The sequence below is a fragment of the Zonotrichia leucophrys genome, chromosome 2 (genome assembly GCF_028769735.1).
Source record: "Zonotrichia leucophrys gambelii isolate GWCS_2022_RI chromosome 2, RI_Zleu_2.0, whole genome shotgun sequence".
Classification (NCBI taxonomy): domain Eukaryota; kingdom Metazoa; phylum Chordata; class Aves; order Passeriformes; family Passerellidae; genus Zonotrichia; species Zonotrichia leucophrys.
Window position 1 is genome coordinate 7069567 of NC_088171.1, and position 24882 is coordinate 7094448.

The 24882-nt window shown below is 44.6% G+C and overlaps 1 protein-coding gene across 6 annotated transcripts in view; it reads right to left on the bottom strand.

Moving 5' to 3' along the window:
• Positions 1-24882, bottom strand: part of PRKAG2 (protein kinase AMP-activated non-catalytic subunit gamma 2) — a 222517-nt gene that overhangs the window by 64490 nt on the left and 133145 nt on the right. For 5 of the 6 annotated variants that reach the window (XM_064703863.1, XM_064703865.1, XM_064703864.1 and 2 more), the window contains one exon: positions 3659-3873. In XM_064703863.1, the coding sequence (XP_064559933.1) occupies positions 3659-3873 (215 nt within the window). Of the gene's footprint in view, positions 1-3658; positions 3874-10941; positions 11058-24882 lie in introns of those variants that run through there. The other variant, XM_064703867.1, reaches the window with a different exon arrangement.

Here is a 24882-nt window from a genome sequence, read left to right on the forward strand (position 1 = left end):
TCTCTGCACTTCTATCATGGTTCCTAATGTCACACTAGAGAAGAGTTATCAAAAATTTACCACTCACTGCTTGAAGGTTACACCATCCAAACAAACACAAGGCCAAAGTACAGAACAGTGAACTGCATTGTGAGAAATCAAATTGCTCCTTTGCCGTTTCGGGCAGCACACAGTAATCTTCAGGCACAGCTTTGATCTCTTATCAGCTGCATCTCTCATTATAACCTTCAAACTCAGGAACACCTCCCCATGCAGGGGAGAGGCTGGCAGAGCTGCTCTGTGGTGTGTGACAGCCCAGCAGCTCCAGCTTTGGGCACCTGATGGTGTCTGGATCAGAAATGCAGCACCTGGAGCCAAATCCTTCCTTCCCAGTGAGGCTCAGAGGCTCCTCAGCCCCCTGGATCTGCACCATCCCCTGCAAACTCCTCTCAATTTCTCAACTCCTCTCCAATTCCTCAAATTCACCCCCTCAAACTCCTCAGACACAAGTGGAGCTACTGCACTCCCAGCTTAAGCAGCTCAGGAAGGTTTCTAAAGTTAGGTGGGATAAATCCAGGCCTTGGTGATTACCACAGACACCCATTTAGCATGAGGTTAATTGCTCAGCTTTGTGTACTGGGTTGAGATGATTTGCTGAAGAAGGATCTCCCTCTCTCAGGAGCTGTCTCCCACTATTTATTCCCCTCCCAGAACTGAAGGTTTAAAAATCACATTAAAATGCCCACTGTTGGGAGTGCTACCAAAACATGAAAGGTTTTGGCTACATCTGCTGGGAAATAAATATTTTTATTCTTCCCTCCATATCTTCTCTCTTACTGAACAGATTTAACCATTCTGCACCCAAGTCTCAGACAGGTCAAAAAAAATTTCAGAACCAGCTTCAAATGCCATTTATTATAAAAATGGGATAAGATTATTTCCAAGTCCTGATGCTACATATCTTCCTAGAGTCATCGGTTCTTCTGGTTTGATTTTTTTAAATTTATTTTAATAATATTTCTAGATCTGGGTCCAGGGGTTCCTCTTTCCTACTGCAATCATGATTCATTTATAATAGTTCTGGGGTCTCACACATTATCATTATCAGTTAAGCAGTGTAATAAGTAAATGAGATTTCAGTTGACAGAAGCCTGTAGATAAGAGTCAGCTTCTCATTTCAGATGTCAGCATAGAAGATTGCATATCATTGAACTGATCACCTAACAGCATGGCCACTATGAAACCATTTATCATAAAATTTATAGTATGTTTCAAAAATAACTGAAATTGTTCTGCCACCAAGTACTGATGTAAGTAAAGAAGAAATTGAGTTTTCCTCTTACAGATTCGTTTATGGCACATGATTGTGAAATGATGTATTTGTTAACACACAGCTGAGAATAAATGAAATGTTTGAAATACAGTACTCAAGAATGTTTGTATAGTGCTGTTGTATTTGCAGAGGAATGTTGGGTCAATAATTTGCAGGGATCAAAATACATGACAGTGCTGAGAGAACACTCATCAGATTCATGTCCTTCTGCAGGAACTGAGCTTTCCTCTCTAACAGTTTCTCCTAGAAGAGAATGGCAAATCTAATCTCTCTTTTCAGTCTCAGTTGAAAATGAAACATGCAGAGCTTTGCTCCTCACTGCTCTGTGGCTGCTGACATTTATTGCCAAATAAACCAAACCCCCAATGATTCACTGGCAGCCCGGCACACTCACTGCTCTCAGACACAAATGAGTACAGAGGGTACCAGACAATCAGGTGCTACACATCCCACACATTTCTGTGTCTTCTGAGCAGGAGGGAACTGAGTCCAGCACTCTGAGTTACTCCCCAGACTCTCTCTTGTACATATATATAACCACAACTGTTCATAAAAACCTGCTGAGAATTCTGTTTCTTTATTCTGGCATCTTCTGCTCAGCTTCATGTTGTCTGAATCAGCAAATAATCAAAAACAAAACAAACTTTTCAGTCTTTCAGTCAGTGGAATGTGCTAAGATTATGCTGTTTCCTCACTTCTATTCTAACAGGTACAAAAGACTCTTCTGTAGCTGCATAGCACAGATGAACACATTCATATGCAAATAACATGACTGATTGACTAAAACCTACCCAAAATATTGTTGTATCCTACAAACCTTTGGGTTTAATAATTTCTGCATCCCAAGAATATACTGACATGGAAAGGCAGTGAGCTGGCTGCAGAAAAGTTACTGCTGGAGTTCCCTAACTATAAATGTAGGACTTATTTTATTTAATACTTTAATTATTTACTTTTGCATAGCAGAAAAAGTCTGTAATTTGTAAGGAGAGTTTGGCTTGCCTGATCTGAAAAAACAAAGGTTGGCTACTGGTACAACAGGATGTAGCAAACAATGAATGAAAAAGGCCATTAATTATAAAAGCAAATATTTATAACCTGTCCATGAAAAAATGATGTTGAAAATCAGAGATTTCCTGGCCTTTACAGAAGGGGCCCCCAAAATAGGGCAGGTGTTTTGTGGGATGTGTGTGAATGACTTGAAAGCAGCAGATGAACTCTGATGCAGAACACAAATGCTTTCAGCACCACAACAGCTGCTGCTGCTGCTGGAGGTACCTCACAAAGCAAAAAGGCTTTGGGGTTGCTGTGTTCAGATCCTGGAGCAGCTTCCCATGGGTGAGTGGGAGGAAACTTCCTGCTTTTAAATAAATTACTGAGAGCTGGAATGAAACAGGACTCATAGCTGTTCAACAGAGCAACCTCATGAACCTGTATGCCCTTTACAGTTCTAGGTTTCTAGATACAAAAAATGTTGAAGATTTTCTATTTTGGAGGGGGAAAAAAGGGAAGAAAAGCTGGGCAAGGCAGATGCAGGGTGGTTTACTCTGGTGACAGATCACAGTCTGCTGGTTCCATGAGTCAGAGGAATGGAAAGATACAGGCAATGCAAAGGACTTAACACAAAAGGAGAAGAGCAAAAAGGCAGAGGAGAAAGAAAAGAGAGTGAAGCCCCTGAGGCTCAGGCTGGCCAAGGGAGAGGGAGGAGGCACAGAGCTGTGCAGTACTGGGGCATCTCAGAGGCTGCAGTTCATGTGCTCCCAGGAACTGCAGAAACCACTCTAATGAAGACACCTTTGCCAGGTGGGAGGCTGGATGAGTGCCCTGGTAGTGCTGCCCTTCCTTTTCTACTCTCTGGGCTGGGGCAGGAGGTGTGATAGCAATGACTGCTATTAGTCACCAGCTGTCCCAGTGATCTCAGACTCCAGAGGCAGCAGGGACTCAGAGCCCCTGCAGCTCAGACTGTGAATTTCTTTTTTATATGCTCTCTTTGGCTGCTAACTCTCTCATCAGCTCTTCTTAAGGGAGATGAAAGGAAATCCTAAATAAAATTTTATCCACCTCTAGGGTGGTGTCTCAGCAGCGTATCCTGGGATCTGAAGCCATTTCAAAACCCCCTTTGAAGGCAGTGCAAAGATTAGTTACTATTTGGGTAAATCAGGAGGAAGCCACCTCCTCTGGATTCCCAGTGCCCTCTCAGCCAAACCCTGAATTAAACTGATGTAAAAATCCTTGTTCTCATTCTGTCCCACAGAATGGACAGCCACACTGCAGCCCAGCAGCTGTAACACAAGACACAGTGCACACATATTTCCCACTGGAAAACTGGACACAAGCTTTACTTACAGGTTTTGAGGTAGCACTGGGAGCTGGTGTCATGATGGGAGGCTTGGCTGCACTTTGTGATGGAGGCAGAGAAAACCTCTGCCCTGTGTCTGGAGGTGAGGAACAGTGAATTCTTGTTTCTGGTCTCTCAGGCTCATGCTTGTAGGATTCCAGAGGGAACGTGGGCTGCTTGGTCACTTGTGTTGGGGTAGATGGAGAAGAGGAGAGGCCAGAGGCTGTGAACAACAAAAATGCCCAAAGATCAGCTCAGGTGAGAAGCAGATGGAGATCTCAGCTTTACAGAAATCCTGTATTTTCCAGCACATTTCCCCAAACTAAAAGTAGGGATCTCACCTCCTTGCTTGTGAAAGGGAATCTGTGCCTTGCCATTAAAAAAACCCTTTTAGGCTGGTTGAACTGTCTGATCCACTCCAGGGAGGCCCAGTGGCAAGATGGGAGTGCTGGAGGTTTGTCTTGTATCACCCTCCTGTCTGGTTGCTTATTTCTAAAATGACACTCAGCATGGGTATTACTTTATTGTTGTCATTTTAATACTCCTGTGAGTCTCAGGATTACCTTTATCTCATGGCACATGGCTCAAAACCTTTAATGGCTGCTTTTTCTACTTCTTCATTATTTTAACAGTATATCTCAGCCAGCAGCAGAAATACAATTAGGAGCAGAGACAAAAAGGAAATGGAGCATATTTCTCCTGAGCCACAGTTTGCTTTCTGTAAAGCTCTTGTACAGCCTTTGTATAAACTAAAATTGTTTTCAGCTGCCTTTGAAGAGAAAGATTGATCATATCTTTTGCCAGAAATCAGTGTCAGCAGCAGATAATAGCCCTTGTGAGCACCCTGTTTTTATTTGACACGTGTATGTACCCCAGCTGTATTTTTGGTTACGTTCCTAGGGCAGCTCTGAATTGTGAACAAACAGATTTAAACTGTGTTTATCACCCATTTAAGAACCAGCAGACATCCACCACCAGTCAGAAAATTCAGGTTCCAACATCTGTGTTTCTTGTTCTATGTACATCAGCAAACCAAGGGTGGTGGTTCCAGCATAAATCAGGACAGAATTAGATACATAAAAACCATGAGGCTGAACTGGGATGTGTATTTTTAAGTGGGCTGTAAGACCTCTGAATTTGGCTCATTTCTTGTGTCCCCATAGATCTGTGTAGATGATCAGTTAATCCAAAGGGGACTCAAGCCCATCAAAATAGAGCAGATTAATGAGTATAAAAGCCCAGGCTACTCAAAGGGAGTGTTTGGGAACACAATGCTGCATTTTCATGGTAAATCTGGCTCCTTGGTGGGAGCTTTCAGGGCTCCACCAGAGATTATTGCACCAGAGGTTTTTTCCTAAATTCCCAGACTTGGAACACTGGACATCCAACAACTCAGGGAGGGATCTATCACTTGAAGAAATTATTACTCCTGACATATCTGGGGAAGAGTTGGCATATTCTGTGTTTAAAGGAATTAACATGCAATATGTGTAACTGTTCTTTACCTATCATTCTTCTTTGAAAACAACTTTTCTTGATGGCTTTTACATAATAAGAGACTTAACTCTACAATAATAGAGTCACTCAGCAGGAAACCTGCAAAATAATTAGGCTCTAATATATTTTACTAATAGTGGGTTTAGTGGTACAGAGTGCTGTATTTATTTCTTTCAAAGAAAACCTTAATTCTCACTGATAAAATTTAGCTTTGCTGGAATGAGAAAGGACCCCCTGCTCAGGCCTATCTTTGGTCCTTTTCCAAGCTTGCAGCTGGACTTCCAGTTAATTTGATTTTTAAGGAGCCCTGCAGCTCTGCCAGCCAAGCAGCAATGCCTCAGAGGGGACTGGGGTTGGGGGCAGGCACAGATGTTGGCAGATATGACATGGCACAGAGTGAGGCAGGAGTCACAACCCTGGCATTCTGAATGTCCTCAAGCCTTGCTCATTTCAGGGGACTCGAGAGTGTGCTCCACTTCCCTAAGGACTCAAAGGACACCTAACGTGCCTGTTCAGGTTTTGCTTGCCGACAAATTTAAATAAGCAGTTCTGGGGAAGATGCTCCTCTGTGCTTTTATGGAACAAATGTTCCCTGAGTGCTCAGACTGGGAGCTGAGATAGCTGCAATCGATGCAAATGGAAAACCACTAAAAGGGAGAAAAACACCATTAGATCTTAAAGTCTTGCTGCTGGGATGGGTTCATTGTGTGCTAATCTATTCTGCAAGTCCACAAGAACCATTTCCAGCTCCGACAGGCTCTGCCAGAAGAGCTTTCACCAGACATACAGAAACCACACACTCAGCAGCCCAGCAAGGCTGCCAAGAGCAGAGGACATCTGTAGGACACAGGGACACGTGGATCAGAGGGGACCATGGAAGCAGCACCTCCTACATCCTGTGAAAACTCCTGTCACCTCATCACAGACGTGTCACAGCCCCAGCAGGACAGACAGCCTGGTTTCCATCTTACAAGAACATTCACTGGTGGTGAATCTCCTCTTGGATGCCAGCCTTGGATGCTTGGCATGAGCTTTTATGGATGAGGAGCATCTGTGACTCCAGCACTCTGAGCCTTAGAACTGTTTGTTTCAACCAGGCACTTCAAACATGAAGTACTTGCTGTGAGGCACACCCTAATACATCTGAGATTCAATTTGTCTGTGACTCAGTTTCTGCACAGGGTTGGAGGGAAAAATATAATTATTTTGCAGGGTACTTGATAAAATTAATGTAATTAAGCTTTTCAATCTTTTATAAGCCTACCTCAGAGTATTATTGGGGTATCTATGTTATTTACATTTGTACAATACTGATATTGAAGTCATAACCACATAGGAAATGCTAAATTTTTTACAAATATTGGAAGAAAATATTTTGGCTGCTGTGATACAGCCTAACACCCTAAACCTTATGAAAACAGCTTTATAAAAGCCTTCCACATCAAAGAATGAAAATCTGTAATATATCTCCAGAGCAAATCAGTTCAGGAGTAACAGAACTTTGTATTGACTTTAGTCCTATTGGCCTGACAACTAAACAGCAGCACTGGTGTAAATATATTATCTGTACCTGCAGTGGGTGCCTGCTCTACTACAGCAGAAAGAATCCAGTGAAGAGACAAGATACAACTCCATCCCATGGCCAAAACCAGTTTATTTGGGAGAATGTACTTAAAACAACTAAGCAGGGAAAACCAGACAACAATTTGGGATTCTTCTATAATGAAGCTGAAACAATTCCATGTGTATGTAGGATTTGGGGGAAGAAACAAACTTTGACATTGGTTACAAACCCTACTACTTCTGGTAACAATATGAACAAAATGTGGTGTTTTCATGTAATGAAAATAAATAGCTGTCCCTTTTTAATAGCAGAAAAGAATTCTAGAAAAAAATTAAAAAGAGAGAAAAGGGTCTAGCAGACTGGTTGTTGTGTCTCTGGCTACAAAAAAGGCCTGTCCTTTGGGGTTGGAACTGGATAATCTTTAAGGTCTCTTCCAACCCAAAACATCTGATGATTCAATGATTCTACATTTCCTATTGATTAACCCTATCCAGTTCTGAAACAGCCTGAGAGTTTTGCTGTGTTCTGACTCATTCTCACATTACCTTTCTCAGGATGAAACAAGAGCAAATAAAGAGGGTAACTCTGTGGTCTCCAAATTGATGAATCATAAGTACTAACATTTGCATAACTGATTATGCATATGAATAAGAATATTCATGAGATTCACAGGAATACGTGGTTCAAAACAACTTTCATATTACAACTTCACATGGGATGTGGATGTGAGATCCCTGCAGAACTAGATGGCAGACTTGGAGCAGAATGGGGCTGTCTCCAGCTGCCCTCCCCCTGTGGCAGGGACAGCACACAGGGATGGCCCAGCACTCAGTTCTGTGCCCCTATTTGAGCAGCTTCAGCTGGGATCAAGCCACACATCATGGGTTGGGTGCAAAAGCCCTAAGGAAGTGCTGCTGGAGTGGCAGTGCCCACACTTTGGCTCAAGTCACACCCAGGGCTGGCTGGTATCGAGCTGGGCACATACAAAACCAATGCTGCTCCTTGCACTTGTTTCTCTAGGTATTTACAACAATTTCTCTTAAATAAAGCCCTTATTTTGCACAGCATTTTATTTTTCAGACACATACTTAGGCACTCTGATCCAAGCCAGCCCTCCAGTGCTACAGAACAGGAAAGGATGAAGTGCTGCCTTGTCATCCGTGTAATCCCAAGGGAAGAAGGGTGGATGCCTCCTACACTTCCTACATTCCCAGGGTGACACCCCAATGAGTTCTGTCACCTGCATTTCATGCCTGACCAGGCAGGATGCATCTGGTGGTTTCTGGGAGGCAGAATGCTCACAGCCCAGTGATTCCTGCCAAAACCTCCCTTTTCATCAGCCCTTTTCCAGAAAGAAAAACAGCTGCTGCCCCCAGGAACCCTTAGAGCCACCTGCCCCCATAGGATGCTGGAAGGGATTTCAGGGATGTGCTAACACTCCTTTACAGAGGTTTGGCTTCAGGGGACAGTGACAGAGCCACACTCCTCATTGAGGGCCCTAAGGATGGAGCCAGCAGCCTGCCCTCAAACTTGTACTTTTACATTTGTGTACTGAAACTGGAGTTCCTGGCCATGAAAATGAAATCACTCTTTTCTCTTTCCCTACAAATCACACTTCAGTATTCTCTCATCCTGTACCTGATCAAAGAAATCATAACACTGCTGATACTCAAAGCTGTGGCTAAAACAGTTTTCCAAGTTTATATATAGGGACATATTCATTTGCCATTTAGAGTGAAACTTCTCAGGAAAAAACAAACAAACGAACAAAAATTCCCAAAAAGCCACAAAAAATCCCCACCAAAAACAAAACAAAAAGCCCCTCCAAAAAAAAAAAAAAACAACAAAACAACCAAAAAACCACAAACCAAAAAAAAAAAAACCCAAACAAAAAAACCCCAAGAAGAAACCCAAAAGGAATTTCCATTTGCAGTGTCTCCATGTGACACTTTTTGTCTTGACTCTTTCCCAGGACAGCACTGTCCTTTCATTTGCATTCTCAGCTGGCAGTGAAACAGAGAAGGCTGCAGGCTGTGGCTGCTGAATTTTAAGTACCCTGCAGCACAAGTGAATCTGAGCTGAGCTGCCGGTTCATTAAGCTGATTCACTCCTCAGACACAATACTATGCTAATTCTGACACATAAGCAAATCAATGCAAATGATGTGAAATGAGGTTTAATGCCACTTAATGGCAGTAAAGCCCTGAACCCATCAGCAGGTAAATGGTTACTGCCTGTTTCCATCCAAACAGTACTGATGACATTGGCACTAAATGTTGTAAAATATCCGTTAGTTTAAAAAAAATAAAAAAAAAAAGTCTGAAGAGTAAATCTGAAGAGCTATTGTACCAAAAAATAGCATGGATGCTGCCCAGGAAATTTCCTATTTTATCTAACATTGTCACTCACACACCAGTTCAAGTGCTTCCCACCATATAATAATTTTCAGGTCCTATTCTGGAACCCTATAGCCTTTATCTGTGATTGACACTGCATCACTCCTACAATGACCAGGCCTTCCAGCCCTTCCAAGCTCCCTGGTTCCAGCTGAGCAGCATCAATCCCAGCTGCATTAGCAAAGGGTTTTGTTTCAATCTTACTGAAACAGCTCCGGGGCCTTCCATGTAGCAGGTACACCACTCAATGGGAAGCTTACTTGTTTCCAAAAAACACATTTCTGATGCTTTCATGAATCAGAGGAAGAGAAAAATACACTTCTTAAGTAATTAAAATATCATATGCTGTCTGAAAGTGTCACAGGAAAATGTATAATTTTATAACTTAAAAAAAAAAATCAAAATTTATAGTAGTTTGAACATAGTAAAGGAAACCATCTCTTAAGTGTTCTCAGCCATAGAAATACATGACCCTGAAAGCCCCAGCTTTTGCTTCAGGTGCTATTTCACTTTATAAAACCAAAGGCAAAACCCCATTGGTATCCAGAATCCAGCCTGTTCTACTCCACTTGTGGTCTATTTATGCGCCAAACCCACACTTGTATCTGTGGAATCTGCAATGTAACCTTTTCCTCATAAAACTGAGAAAAATCAGGAGCCAAAGAGTTTAATTAGCAAAGTTTTGAGAATTGTTCTTCTTTCTGAAGATCACAAGGCCCCTTTATGAGGAAAGGCTGACCAGGAGAAGCTCTTGGCTGTATCCTTTAAAACAGATGATGCTGTACCCTTAAAGGAGTTCCCTGATGATCTCCTGCAATGATGATTAGATAGAGGATCTTCCACCTTGCCCAGAACCACACCTTGGTTATCTTACATTTGTTAAATGTACTTGTCAAATCTGGAGAGACTTGACACATTATGTTGGCTCATAAAGCAATAAACACATGAGATCCAAGATCAGAAATTCTGGTGGGGATCATCCCTCCCAATGGGCTTTTTCTAGTTCTCATTGGCAGCAAGATTCCAGCCTGGCTTCTAACTACAAATTTTCTGCCAATGCTTCTCCTTTGTCTTGCAAATTCTGGAGAAAAGACCATGGCCAAATAATTCAGAGCAAAAAAAGGGAGATCACTCACAAGCTCCATGACAAAGAATGGCTTTTTTTTGAGACGGCCAAATGCACATTCCACTGCTGCTCACAGCCTGACAGGTGATGAATGAAGAGGTCCTGGTAATGGCTGAGGTAGTCACTGAATAAGTGCCTGGGCTGGCACAAATAATTAACTCAGCATGGTAATTACACGGAGAGACTCAGCAGCACCAAGACTTCGCCAGACACCAGATGGCTGTGGCCAAGCCAGAGTCAGAAACACAGACAATGTGTACCTCACCAGCACAAGTGCCAGTGAGAGGAGAAAAGTACTAACAGAGATCCTCAGCAGCTAACAGCCTGATGGGGGAACATCCTCTAGAACCAGGATGTGGAAACCTCCCTCGTGGATCACCCAGATGGGGAGACCTCTAAAAAGTTCTGTGCCAGGAATGAGAGATGGATGGGACTTCTGGTTTTTTTCAGTCTTCAGGTTGTTATTTTTCTCTTATCAGAAGTTCAGCATCCTGTCTACATCTCAGACTCAGCACAGACAGATTCAAGATCTTTTAAAGCTATTTTGTTCAATTAACTCTTAGAAGGTACTTTAGTTCTACCTTTCTACTAATAACTAATTATTTGTCTCTCCATGCAACATCCACATTTCAGCTCTTTCTAACCAATCACTCTGTACCACCAACACTGTAGAAAATGGAGCAGATGAAGAACAAGATCAGACTATACCTGTTGTCATTGTAGTGCAAAAGTTCTATTATCATTATATTGTAAGGGTTCCATATTGCTAGAGTTTGGTACCCCCTTGATGTTTCTTGCAGTCAGCTCCTCTAGGCACTGCCTCTTCCTTATCCTTAGAGTAATCAACCAATCCACTCTTTTATAACACTCTTCTTTATTGGCCACAGCTGTGGCCTGTTAAAATCAGGCCTGTTCCCAATCTCTAATAATTGGCTCAGCTGCAACTCTTTAGGGGGTAAGATTACTTTCTATACTACCTTCATTTACTTATGTTCTATCCCCCTACATACACCAAACATCCTCCATCTTGTCTCCTCTTTACCTCCATACTAAAATCCCAAAACTCTAAGTTTTTCAGCCTGTGATAAACCATACTGCTATCTATTTCACACACTCATAGATTCCAATTCATCCCAAAGTCTTGGAAACTTTCTCCATGGACTAAGCTTAAAAGCAGTGTTCCCCTGGGGATCAGGACTTCCCAGGACAGGCAGAGAAATATTCCCTGTGCCCTGGGTTCCAACACCAGGACAAGGAGGTTTGGGCAGGAATCTCCACAAGGAACACACGCAGGAGCAAAGAATGCTTCACCCTCCTGTGCATCCATCACCCACGGAGCATGGGGTCAAGAAGTTTGCAGATATCAGCTGTCAAAAATAGGTTAGAAACTGTTGTAAAATAGCTGATAATTGTTAAGCATGTACTGTTAAAAAGTTTGGTAATTATGTTATAAAAGGAGTTAAAAGGGTAGTTGTGACAGTGTTAGTAGGGGTGTCAGGATGAGGGAAGAGAGGAGGATCTGACTCCATGTTTCAGAAGGTTTGATTTATTATTTTATTATATATATTATATTAAAACTATACTAAAAGAGTATAAGAAAAGATTTAATCAGAAGGCTAGCTAAGAATAGAAAAGGAATGACTAACAAGGCTTATGTCATGGACAGAGAGTCCGAGCCAGCTGACTGTGATTTGCCATTAATTACAAATAACTACATGAGACCAATCACAGATCTACTTGTTGCATTCCACAGCAGCAGATAATCAAGGTTTACATTTTGTTCTTGAGGCTTCTCAGCTTCTCAGGAGAAAAAATCTTAAGGAAAAGATGTTTCAAAAAATGCGTCTGTGACACATTAGGTAGTTATAAGAAACACGGTACCCCATGTACCGTATTACACCCAAGGAAAGTGCATCCCTCCCCACAAAGAGCCTTAAACCTTCATGCAAATGAAGGATCTCAACAGAAACCAATCCAAAGGAACAAAAAGCAATATAAAAAGGGAGCATCTGACCCAGTGAATCTGTGCCGCTGCACCTGGAACATCGGGAGCATTGCTGCTCAGGATGGGAAGGAGATCCAGTGCCAATTTGAATCTTGCTGCCAATAAGAACTAGAAAAAGCCCATTGGGAGAGATGATCCCCACCAGAATTTCTGATCTTGGATCTCATGTGTTTATTGCTTTATGAGCTAACATAATGTGCCAAGTCTCTCCGGATCCAGCGCTGGCACTGCAGCATCCTCGATTGGAACCCTCCCGCTCAACCCGCAGGCTGCCTGAGCTTTAGGTCTTGTAATAAATGCTGAAATCACTTTAGGACCAGGAAGGTGTTCCCATTTTTAACATCAGCTTTTTACTTTGGTTGGCAGCTCCCCTCGAGGAGCTGAACTCCCCGAAGGGCTCCTGCTGCACACAGAGCTGGGAGTGCTGGTAATGGGATGTGACATCCCGCAGCTGCTGCTGGACTGGAACAAAAGCAGCGCTGTGACACCCATCTGAAAAGTCTCTGAAATGAAAACGAATCGCTCCTCTTCTGTGGGAACCCAGGAAATTCCTCTGGCTGCCCTGGGGGACTTGAGACCCTGCCCAGGGGGCTCAGAGACCTTAGCACAGAGCCCAAGACCTCCGTGCCTTTGATTTGGCCCTTGGAAAAAACAATTACCAACCTTTATATGAAGAATTACAAGCCACAAAAGTTTAAGAAGAATGAGAGTGAATTTATCACGGGGTGAAAAATTGATTTTTGGGCTTTTTGGTATGGGGGTTCAGGAGGCAAGATGGAGGAATTGGGGCATGTCCAGCCTTTCTCCTTCTTCTTCTTCTTGACCTCCATCTTCTGCTATGATGTCGGCACTTTTAGATTGTTTTAGAGTAGAAGCTCACTGTCTAACGTAGGTGATAGGTTTTGGAAAGTGATTGTAAACATTGTACAGGTAGTTTTTAGTATAAAGACATAACACCGCCCCGTGGGCAGGCATAGTGCCTGGAACTGTCCTGCTGGATGGACCTCAGCAGAGCAGGAGAAAGAATTTTATAGATAAGATACAATAAACAACCTTGAGACTGAGAAATTAAGAGCTCTGGCTCCTTCAATCACCAGGCTGGGAAAAGAGACTTTCTAATGTTTCTTGGGGTCACAATGACCAGCTAGGGACTGTTATGAGTAGAATAGCTGCTTATTTTTTTAAAAGGTTGCAGAGTTCACAGGTTGGGCCAGTTGCTGCCAGGGTGGAGTTCTAACTGTTTGTTATTGTAATGGTCGTTTTCATTAACTACCTGTCATTGGTGGTTAAGAATTCCCCCTTTTGTCAGTGACACCCTGCTGCTCCCTGGAGGATGGCACCCAGACGGTGAAGAGGAGGAGACCTCGGAGTTAGCATGCAAATAACCTCAGAACCAGCATGCAATGGGAGCAGCCCCTAACCAAACCTAGCCAAAAACCCCTAAAAACAATGAGCCAACACAAAATGGACAAATCAAAGTGATGTCTAGACATGAGGAACAGAATCTAGTACCTGCTAAGACCCTCTTTACTCTTCACCCTAACCTTAAGGTCGGCTAGAAAGAGGCCCTCAAATAGTAAACCAGAAAAACAGGGCTTCTCCTGATGCTCTTGTGAGGATGGAACTCCCGCTCTCCCCACACACCAGCAGAAACAGCTACACTCTTTGTCGTCCTGCGAGTCACTCCTGGGAGCAGCGGCAGCGTGAGCGCGGACCCACCGGTTCTCCCCGCCTGTAAGAACTCCGTGAATCTCGGGCTGTTGTATGAGTCCGACCCAGCCAGCTCTGGACTCTGGCCCACACAGTCTTACATGAACAAAGTAAAAGATGAGAAGCGCTCTTCTCCTCGTGGGGACCAGTGTCCTGTTTATTGGCTTGGGAGGAGACACTTCCAGGTGAAATCTTCCAGGTGAAAAAGAGAGTGTGACATTCCTGCAGTGGACTTTTATACCTGAGGGGATGGGGGTGGGAAAGAGGACCGCAGCCAGTGGGATACCACTGAAGAGGGGTGAGGGGAGGGGTAACCAGGGAATATAGCAGAGGGGTGCATGAGGGAAAGACCGTGTGATGGGAGAGGGGAAATAACAATCTACATGACATACCATACTCAGCACTAATTTCCAATCACCCAGTTCAAAACAGCAACTAAATGAACTATTTAGTGTAATACAACACCCACCCGAGCTGATCACTTTTAATAAAGGCATTAAAAAGGAGAAAGGTCTGCTGCCCGTGTTTATTTCAGAGACCACGAGACTCTTCATTCAAACCACGCAGCAGACACACGGCATCCGTGCAAGCCCCGCGTTCTGATCCGGATGAGCAATGAGCAAAAGGCGAGCGAGCCACGTGTCGCTGCTGGCCCTTATCGATGTGCTGGGAGCTGCTGAAGCCAAATCCGCGCTGTCCCCAGCACATGGCAGGGCTTCACATGGCCCCGGTGGCGCTGCTGGTTACAGCCGGCTGCTGGGAGGAACAATGCCTACAGCGGGACGCCTTTATTTACTTAATACACCACCTGGCATTTAAACTTTCACTGGGAACTTGGTGTTCAGAGCCCTTAATGAAATAACTTTTGTTTTCTACTCTAGCAAAGAGGCTGGCTGCTCAGGCGGGCATTTAACAGCGCTTTCCACATTAACCTCTATTGTCCTGCCCAGGCTTTCTTCTGTTTTGAGCCAAGCTGAGCTAAATGCTCCCCTGCCATTACGGAAAGCTGCAAGTTGCTCGTCTTTGGAGACTGTGAAAAATGCGTATTTTATGATTAGCTTTTCGCAAATATTAAAATGAATATTATATGTGTTATGTTAGAAACTAATGCTGTATTAATTTTCTTAAGTAGTGTGTTAAATATAGGTTATAAAAATGTTAAAATAGAAACTATGCTATGGAGAATATTTTTTTTAAAGAAAGGACTCACAGCGAGATAGCAGCCACAGGACACCTGAATCTTTCAGAGAAAGAGAATTTATTGCCTTCTTATCAGAAGAAATTAACTTTTTCCTGCCTCGAAGGTGCTGTTAGGATTCAGAGGAAGAGGCTGACACTGACCAGACAGAATCCTGTGTTTGAATGGAATTTATGCATCATGTATGAGGTGTTTGAATATGCAACAGGTTATTGTTTTTAAGGGTTAATCCTTTGTTAACGTGGGTCCTTTTTCGGGCTTGTGCTGCCCAGAAAAGGTACCCGGACGTCCGTAACTCTTTATTTCTATTGTCTCATATTGTCCTAATTCAAATTGTCCCAATTATTATTACTCTAATTGCATTACTATTTTTACAACCATTTTATTACTATTAAACTTTTAAAATTTAAAAACAAGTGATTGGCGTTTTTCACAGGGACACTTTGGTGGCCAGCACTGTCTGTCCCTCCACCACCCTGCCCTCTGCCAGAGGCTGCTAGAACTGCTCTCTGCCTCTCTCCCTGGCCACCATCACCACTGCTCCTGCTCTGCTTCTTCTTTGCTGCGTGCAAAGTTCTTCACGGACAGACTGGGAAACAGAATCCTGCCCTGAAGGGTTTGCATTTTGACAAGCAAAGGAAAAGAGGAGGAAAATTAGGGGGAAAAGGTGGGAGGAGGAATGCTGCATGCACAGTCTATAAAGACAAGTTTGGAAGCAATTACTTGCTGTGATGCTTAATTTCACATTTAGGGATTTCATATTTAATCACTGCAATAACCATCAGCTTTTTGAAGCAGCTGCTTGAGGGGTTGCAGAATGAGGTAGGCTGTTGCTTCACCTATGATTTATGATATGTTCATCCAGTGTAAATTAAAAAAAAAATGAGGTAATTGAGGCAAAGATTTGCTTGCAATAAAACAGCGCCTTAACCACATACCTTATTTCTGTAACACACTAAAGCAGAGCAACACCCCATGGAATTGGAAAAAAGCTCCAAACACTTTACAAATATGTCATTAGAGGGGCAAGCAGACGGAAAGAACAGTCTAAATCAGAGTCTGCAGAGCCCCACTGAAATCCCTGTGGGGGATTTCATCTGCACAGTACATCCACTCACTGTGTAACAGCCAGAGACAGAATATTAATGCACATAAAGACCAGCAGGGCATCTATTTGCAGGGTAGGCATGACAGCTTCAGGGCTGGTGCCAGGGGAATGTGCACTGTACTATGCATGCAGCTAAAGGCTGTGATCACTCTGTGGTGCTTCCCAAGGCTGGGAATAGCAGGATATAAGGCTATCAGGGCAGAGACTTCAGGACTCAGGCCCTGGGACGTGTTCTCTGTTTAATTCATTGGTTTATGTTAGCCTCAGGTTCCCACTCTTGCAATGAATAGGATGGCTCCAGAGGTGCCAGTAATAGCACCAGAGGTACAGCTGGAATGCCAGTCTCGCAGCACAGTTTAATTTTGTTTATTTTCTGCAACGTTTACAAGGGCACCGAGCTGCGAGTAATTAAATATTTGCAAAGTACTCCAAATCCTCAGGAAAGCTGTAGCTAAAGAAAGAAGCCATAATTTGACATTTCTTTGCTTCTGATACTAATTTTTTAAAGCCTTCTTTTCTTCTTTTATTAAAAGGAAAGAAAAATCTCTCCTTCTAGCTCTTTTCAAAATTCAGCAAGAGTCCAAGCACTGCTTCAGCCGGTGGCATTTTCCTCTTCCCACTGTGTCTGAGTCAGACCTGTGCCTCATCATAATTCCTCTCTTGCTAACCTGGGAATTAATCTTTTTGTGCACATATGGCATGGCAGAGACAACTCAGTGATCTCTAGCACACCTACCAAAGCCTTCTGAAGAAATAACTAATGACTCCATGGCTCTTGTTTGATTGAAAATAAATTGCTGTGGGACTGCTCCTGCTCCTTATGCCACTTGCCTGTATAATTTCCATTGCCTTAGCTGGTATGGGATGGTGCTTTTAGCAGAACATCAGTGCAGTAAATGGCTGCTTTCTCTAGACACCAGCTGGCACAGAACTTTCCCTCCCCTTCCCTTGAAATGATCCATGCAGCACCGACTTTCTTCTGCCTTTCACAATCAGATCTCAAGGTGATGTGGATGACAAAGAACCTCAGGCCTCACTCCTTCTGGTTAGCTCTAAACCAGACTGGTTTCCAGTGCAGAACAAACACTCCTCTTGGCACGGGTAGGCAGCAGTGGGAAAGGGGCCAAAGCAAGGCAGAATCACTTTGTACAGTGGCGCTGCTGGTTTTCACCCCTGGAAGTGTACAGTAAATCGTTGCCCAGGTTCTGCTGTGGGACAGAGTCCATCTAGGATCTGCTTGAGGCACAAGGGAGGAAAAAGGAGAGAAGACAGCTGTATATATATTTGCATGCAGCAAACCCACAACTATATCAAAGCCCTGGACTGGGATGTATTTATCAACCACTGGCAAGTCCACGCTGCCCATACATGAAGAATCAGTCACCATCTTATTTTCTTTTCCCATCACAGAAACTGGGTAAGATTAAAAGCAAATTAAGCCCTGTCCTCTGGTGTGACTCTCCACACTCTTACCAACAAAGTGCTGTTATGGTACCCAGCCATGAACTGAGGCTGAGGAGCAGCAATATCACATCTGTACATTTAAACTTCAGGATGGAGCCAGGAAGTACTCCAAGAAGCTACCCAAGGGTTACCAGAAGATATGTCTACAGAATTTTAGAAGCTGGTATTGCCACAGCTGTGAAGCCAAACAGGCTTAGCAAGCATTTGCTACCTGCCCAAGAGAGCCATGAACACTTGGGCCTGTCCTGCTTGAGGAGTTCAGCCAGAAATTAATCCCTACTTTGTTAACATAAGCCTAAAGGGAATTTCAAACTCATACCTGGATAAATATCAGTTACATGGAATGAACAACAGCTCAGCTTGGGATGTTCAATGATCCTATCAAATTAAACTCCATCATCTTATTCTTCTTACCTGCCCATGAATAAAATTTAAACTCAACATTTCAGTGATGTCCATTGCATTGGATCAACCAACAAATGGTATGATTTCATGTCTCTGTTGCCAAATGTTTCTATTGTCCTCAATATTTCTGATATTTCTGCACCAACTACAGGGCACAGGTTGGCCTGTGCCTCCCCAGCCATGTAGGCTTTTTTCATTCCTGATCTGCTTCCTTCTTCTTCAGACCAACCATCTCCTCTCCCCACCATGTTTTGGGCTAAAATGTCATATCTGATCCTCCATTTCAGTACCAGTACAGACTGATGTTAGAGAATAAGTTAGAGGAATTCCTCACACATTTATTTTTTTCTTGCAATTCCACCTTCAACATGCAGGCTGATTCAGACCTATCTCCTCCACTTGCCAAGTCAACAGAGTGCCTGCAAGACCAGCCCCCAGGAGCATGCACAGGGTGGCTTTCTTTGCTTGGCTGCCCAACAGGAGCTGATTCCTCCTCTCAGCACCCAGCCTTGGTGCTGCAAGCCTCTGGCAGGACAGAGCCTGAGAGCCCTTTCGCAGGGCAAGTTTTTCCAAGGGCTGGTCAGGCAGTTTGCATCTCCAGGAAATCCTTCCCTTCCCTGTCATCCAACCCCAGCTTTCCCCCACAGCCCATCCCAGGTCACTACTCCAGCCTCCAGCACATGATAAAGTCACTGTCCTGGCTTCTTCTACTCCCCAGAGCTGTCATGCTGCTAAAAAGCAAATGAAAACACAGGAGCCAAAAGGACTCGGCATGCTGAGAATGGATCCCTCAGCAGCAGGCTTGTTGGAGCACAGGACACCTCCATGCCAGAGATTCCCCTGGCTCAGTGGGAAATGTGATTTATTTCAGCAGATCCAGCCCTGCCCTTTCATTCTGCTCCTCTCCATCACTCCAGTTCTCATCTTTGGAGGTGTCTTCAGAGACTTTGATTCCATTCCTGCACATCAGCATCAGCTCTGGACAGGCAGTTCACACTGGCACACCAACCCAGCCCCATTTCCCACTCAAGTTAGTACTACAAGGTGGGGTGGGGATTTACAGCATCACTTCAGTCTCAGGACTCAGGAAGGCTGAGCCATGCCTGCTCACAGACCCAAAGGACTGGCACACTGGAAGCTGCAGAAGCCAGGCAAAGCCAGCAGCCATAAAAATCACAAAAGGTGATCAGACTGTTCGGTGTTTCCTTTGCATCAGGAGAAAACTTGGCACATCTCCAAGCAGGTACATTTGCAGAGGCTCTTCCTTGAAGTTTGCTGCCTCTCTGACTAGGGACAACACAGTACCCAAAATCTTGGGCAGGAGAGACCCAGACAAAGTCTACAATATAAATGTTAATATACTAAAAGGGGAGCAATTGCAGGAGTAGTTCTGACCTGCCAGAGAAAGGAAGCACGGACAGACAGCTCTTAAGTATCTGCTCCCAGTGTTTTCCACCCAAGATGGATCACTAAGAAGGCCACTCTGATGACCACAAAGCTCTGCATTAGAGGGCAGCCTGTGGGCAGAGCTCTGCCTGCCTGCCCTGCTGTCTCCTGTAACTCTGCAGTGGTCAAGGAGAGGAAATGCACACAAGACTTGTGAGCTCTTCTAGCTAAGGTTTTAATCCTGTGAGAATCCGTGCACACAGCAGAGGGGCTTCAGAGGAGGCTGTGAGGAAGGGACCTGAGGGCAGGGCCAGATCTCCTGGGGAGGGGGTGACTCCTCCAGCCAGGAGCAGATGGAGCACTTGGTGAGGCTGCTGCGACAGCCCTGGCAGAGCCCTCAAATGCTACCCTTCAGCTTGGAGCAGATGATTCCTACCAGCACCACCCTGCCCTCTGAGACAGCTGGAAACAGGCAGGGGTCAGGGCTTCAAAACTGGAGGAAAGTCCATTCAGCCTGAACCCTTGTGAGGAGCAGAAGGTCTCTTCACAGGACGCGAGTGATCCCGGATGCCTCCCTGCCAGCCTGCCCCAGCCTGAGCAGGGGGCTGGTTATGCAAGCTCTGACTCAGATGTCAGGGAGCAGAGCCAACACTGCAAAGGCCACAGGGAACAACTGTCAGATGAGGAAAGATTTCAGTCACTGCTGACTGAAGCTGGATTTAACCTAGCAGGGAAAGGCTTTTTAGCTTTTTGTCTTGTCACCAGCCTGCTGCACTCGTCACCTCCCTCCCGAGCTGCACTGTTTTACCTTCATTCCTGAAAATAAATTATGAGTCGTTTTCTCTTTGGAACAAGTAACTACTGCAGTGGAAAACTGGTTGCTTTCAGTTGTTAACACATGGAAGTGCTGCAACCTGTTCCTCGAAGGCCTGGCAGCTCTGGGAAAAGTGCATTGCTATCTCAGCGCCTGCACACCCCTGAGACACCCAGGGCTCCTGCTCAGGGAGCCAGTTAGATTGAATCTGCCTCCACAAACACGGTGTGAAGTTCTCAGGCACTTCTGCAAGCAGTAAGCATCTATATATCACCCCAGTTTCTAGAACACTGGTGACAATGTATGTGAGGCTGGGAGTTTGCTGCTGCTGCTCAACACAAATGAATCAATCAGGTGGTAAAAGACCAGCTGGTTTTAAAGAGCCACTCAAATGAGAGTTGGTGGCTGACAGCAGAGCAGGTCTTGCAAAAGCTGGTTAGAAACTAGCTGGTTTCTTGTTTCTGGGACTGGTTTCTAGTCCTCCCAGGCCAGACTCAGAGGACATAAGATTAGGAGACTGCACTTGCTAAGGAAAACACATCCTTTGCTCTCCCAAGCCTGCTTTTTCTGAGGTATGTTCTCAATACCTCCAGAAAAATAGATGTACTGCAGAGACAGCATGAAATCCTTAACTCCTGTCAAGTATGAGCTTCCAAATTGACTGCAAAGAGCATCAGGAATTTTTGCAATGTTCTCCTTGTAAGAGAGGGCAGGATAGTGCAGAATAGTGGTCAGGGCTCTCCATAAGTTTCCCTAAGATTTGTCCTTATGGGCTCTTGGAAGAACAAGGGGCTTCAGCAGTTCATTTGCACCACTTGATCCATTACTCTGTAAAGCTGTGGCCAAAAGAAGCCCTTTTATCTCTTAAAAAAAAAAATCTATCGATTGCATTGATTAAACAGGTAGTCTGCTGAAGTTTCACCATTTTAAAAGCAATTCAGTCACTGTTTTGGAGAAGGCAGCTGGTAGTGACACTTTTTCTTGATACAGGATTGAGTATGAAGCATCCCAGAAGTTCTGTAGAACTTGAACAGAATCCAGCTTGGAACAGCTCAGCTGTGTCAGTGGTTGGTACAAGCTGAACACCAGCCCAGGCCAGCTGAGATCTCTGCACTATCACATGGCTGGCCCCTGGCCTTGCAGAGCTTCTGTCCAAGGTATTCACACTATGTGGAGCCAAGTGTGGGATTTGTGAGAGCATTTGACTCAGCCCTGTCCACCTCAGTGATGCCAAGAGTGCTCAGCCCTGCTCCAAACACAGATTGTGTCAACTTCTGCCACCCCACAAAGTCCTGGAGTTTGTATGAGAGTAACTTCCCAGCACAAACCTGAAACTTTGCAACCAGCAAGCAGTTTTTGGAGAAGGCACTGACTTCCATTCATGTGCAGTAGAAGCAGCAGGAGTGGCTGTGGGTTTAAACCAAGACAAGGTGGGAGCCGGGTGTGCTGGTACCAAGCAGGCAGAGCAGGAAGATTGAAATCTCAGGGGCTGGGGGAACAGTTTCCTCAAAATTGCAATTATTTGTGTTACTCTGGGCTCTGACTGCATTACTTCATCTCAGTAAACAAAGGCACAGTGAAAATAAAGGGCTGTGATGGTGAATCAAAACTGTTTAGTGTGAAGGAAAATAATCAGAGCTGGGCAGGGGGCACAGCTGGCCACGGGAGGAGGCAAGAGCTGCAGAAACAAACAGGTATCAGCCAGAGCCTGCCCTGCACTGAAATGGCCAAGGTAAACAAGGCCCAGTCTGTGGGAGGCCCTCAGCAATATGCAAAAGGAAAAAGTGACATAATTATGTAACTCTGTCATTGCTGAGACACAACAGCACCCATCAGTGACCTTGTTCCCCAAGCCCTGTCCCACCAGCTATACCAGGGCTCCCAGCCACTGCCCACCTGTGTACCATGGCAGAGTGCAAGAAATAGGTGGAAATAAATTCATGTAGGAACAACAGAAACACTTTGGTACTGTATTTTTTTAATTCCTTTGGTTGTTGCCTGAAATCAATCAAAATCCAAACAAAAACATCCCAAAGCCTGCACTTAAACATACGTGCATCCCATATTGCTACTTTTCCATTTCTCTCCTGTTGGTGTCCAGAGCTGGAGTTTTAATGACATTTTGCTCTGGCTCTGTTTTCAACACCCCTGATGATAAGTACATGCCAGCAGCTGCTGAAGCAGCAGTTGCTGCAGATCCAGTGTCAGAGTGTGACAGACATGTGGACGGCTTCTAGGTGGGAGGACACACGGACGGGGACCCTGTGATTCCCAGCCACGTGCCACAGTGTGATCAAGGAAAACTGGCTCAGTCCTTTCCCTTCACTGCCTTCCTCTCCTCCTCCTCCTCCCTGTGCTGGTTTCCTCTGTCACACTTGGAGCCCTTTGGTTTGGCTGACACAGGGGATTTATCTCAATTAAATTAAGTAAGAAAGGAGAAATGTGCGATGAACACAGGGAAACTGTCTGCCACCAATATATAGGAAGAGAAAGGTGCAGGAAACACCTCAATATTCACAGTCATCCACAACCACTCCATCCTTCCTTTACTCAGCTCTGGGCTCTCCCAGCAACCTTTCAGGCAGGTCTAAAACATTTAGCCAAGGACTAAAGCACCAGGGGAGCAGGATTCAAGTCAGGACTAAGGCTGGAAATAATCATACAATTGCATGAGCAGAAGATTTGTGGTTTTGATGGCATCACTAATCGTCACAGACGTTTTATGGAAAATCCTTTCCTTAGGATTTTTCCTCCTGAGAAGCTGAGAGGCCTGAGGAACAGAATGTAAACATTGATTATCTGCTGCTGTGGAATGCAACAGGTGCATCTGTGATTGGCCCATGTGGTTGTTTCTAATTAATGACCAATCACAGTCAGCTGGCTCGGACAGAGAGTCCGAGCCACAAACCTTTGTTATCATTCCTTATTATTCTATTCTTAGCTAGCCTTCTGATGAAATCCTTTCCTCTATTCTTTTAGTATAGTTTTAATATAATATATATCATAAAATAATAAATCCAGCCTTCTGAAACATGGAGTCAAATCCTCATCTCTTCCCTCAAACTGAGAGCCTTGTGAACACTGTCACAACTAATCAGATGGGACCTTGCTGGGAGCCAGGTGCTGTCCTTGTGGGATTTCATTTCCTTATGGAGGTTACAGGGATGATTCCTGAAAATGTGGATGTTGCTGTGTCCTTCTGTATTCCCGTGGGGATTACCAGACTCTGTTAACAAATCTCTTCCTTCCCTCCTGCATCCTGGTGCTCATGGTGCTCCTGCTCCCGTGGTTTGCTGAGGAAGAGGAGGCAGGAGCACAATGTGCTCACACCATCACTCTCCCTGGTGGCAGCACCCACCGGTGAGCTGGCCCTGCCGCAGGAGGGGAAGGTCAGATGGCCCAAAGCACAGAGCCAGGTTTCTGCAAATCCCAGGGGAACTGGCATCAAATTCAAACATGTCCACTCAGCTCTGCAACACTGTCATGGTCAGCTACACCATCACAAATCCTGAACACTTTGCAGAGAACAAATAACCAGACAGCCCTCACAATGAGCTCTTCCACAGCAGATTATTAATCACGGTATAGATCCCTTACAGGCTGCAGTTTTCTTCTCTCTGGAGAGTTGTATTTGCCAGTACAACTGCCCTAAACATGCGGCAATGCATGCTTTTTTTCTTAAAAGTGATAATACATTTGCTTAGAACAGACATTTTTAAAGACTAAAGCCAACATTTTGTGGTAGAGACTTTGCTAGAACATGAAGCCATGATTCAGCACAGACAACTTCTGGAAAGTCTTCAGGCTGCAGAACTACTTAAAGTGTCAGTTTAATGCACTGAGGTTGTTTATACCTGTAGCACAACACATATCAATTGATCAAACTGCAACTTCAAAGGGGTCTCAGGTGCTTGGAAGTAGCAGTATGGTTAATTAATCATGTGAAACAAAACCCAACAAAGGCAAGACATCAGCAGTGAAATACACTGGGCTCTGCAGAAATTAGCTTGCATTAGAATTAACCAGAGCAGCATCTCTTACTCCCCTGAGAGCAGAGCTGCAATTTATCCCTTGAGCTACATACTTCTTTTGGAGCCAGACCCATTGTACCATTTACATCAAATATGTGGAGCATTATCCACAAGGAGATGTAGACCAAAATAACAACCTACACATCTCGGTTTACAAACCCAGTATTTATACACTCCCCAGGGTTCAAAGTTGCTCTTTGAACAGAGAACAGAAGCACAAACCAGTGCATTCCCTTCCTTCCTGAGAGGCCCCAGCACATCCCTGTTCCTGGGCAGACACATGCATTAATTCATGGCTTTTCCTGGGCAGCCAGGGCTGGCGGCGTTCCCACCGCTGAGCTGGAATGTGGAGCTGCCATTCCTGGTTCCTGGCAGGCTGCTGGGGTCAGCCCCTGCCATTGACTCAGCTGCCCCTGCTGCTCCTGGGCTGCTGAGCTGATCCCTCCAACCCCATGGAGATCCCTCCAACCCCATAGAGATCCCTCCTGGGCTGCTGATCCGACCCCTCCAACCCCATGGAGATCCCTC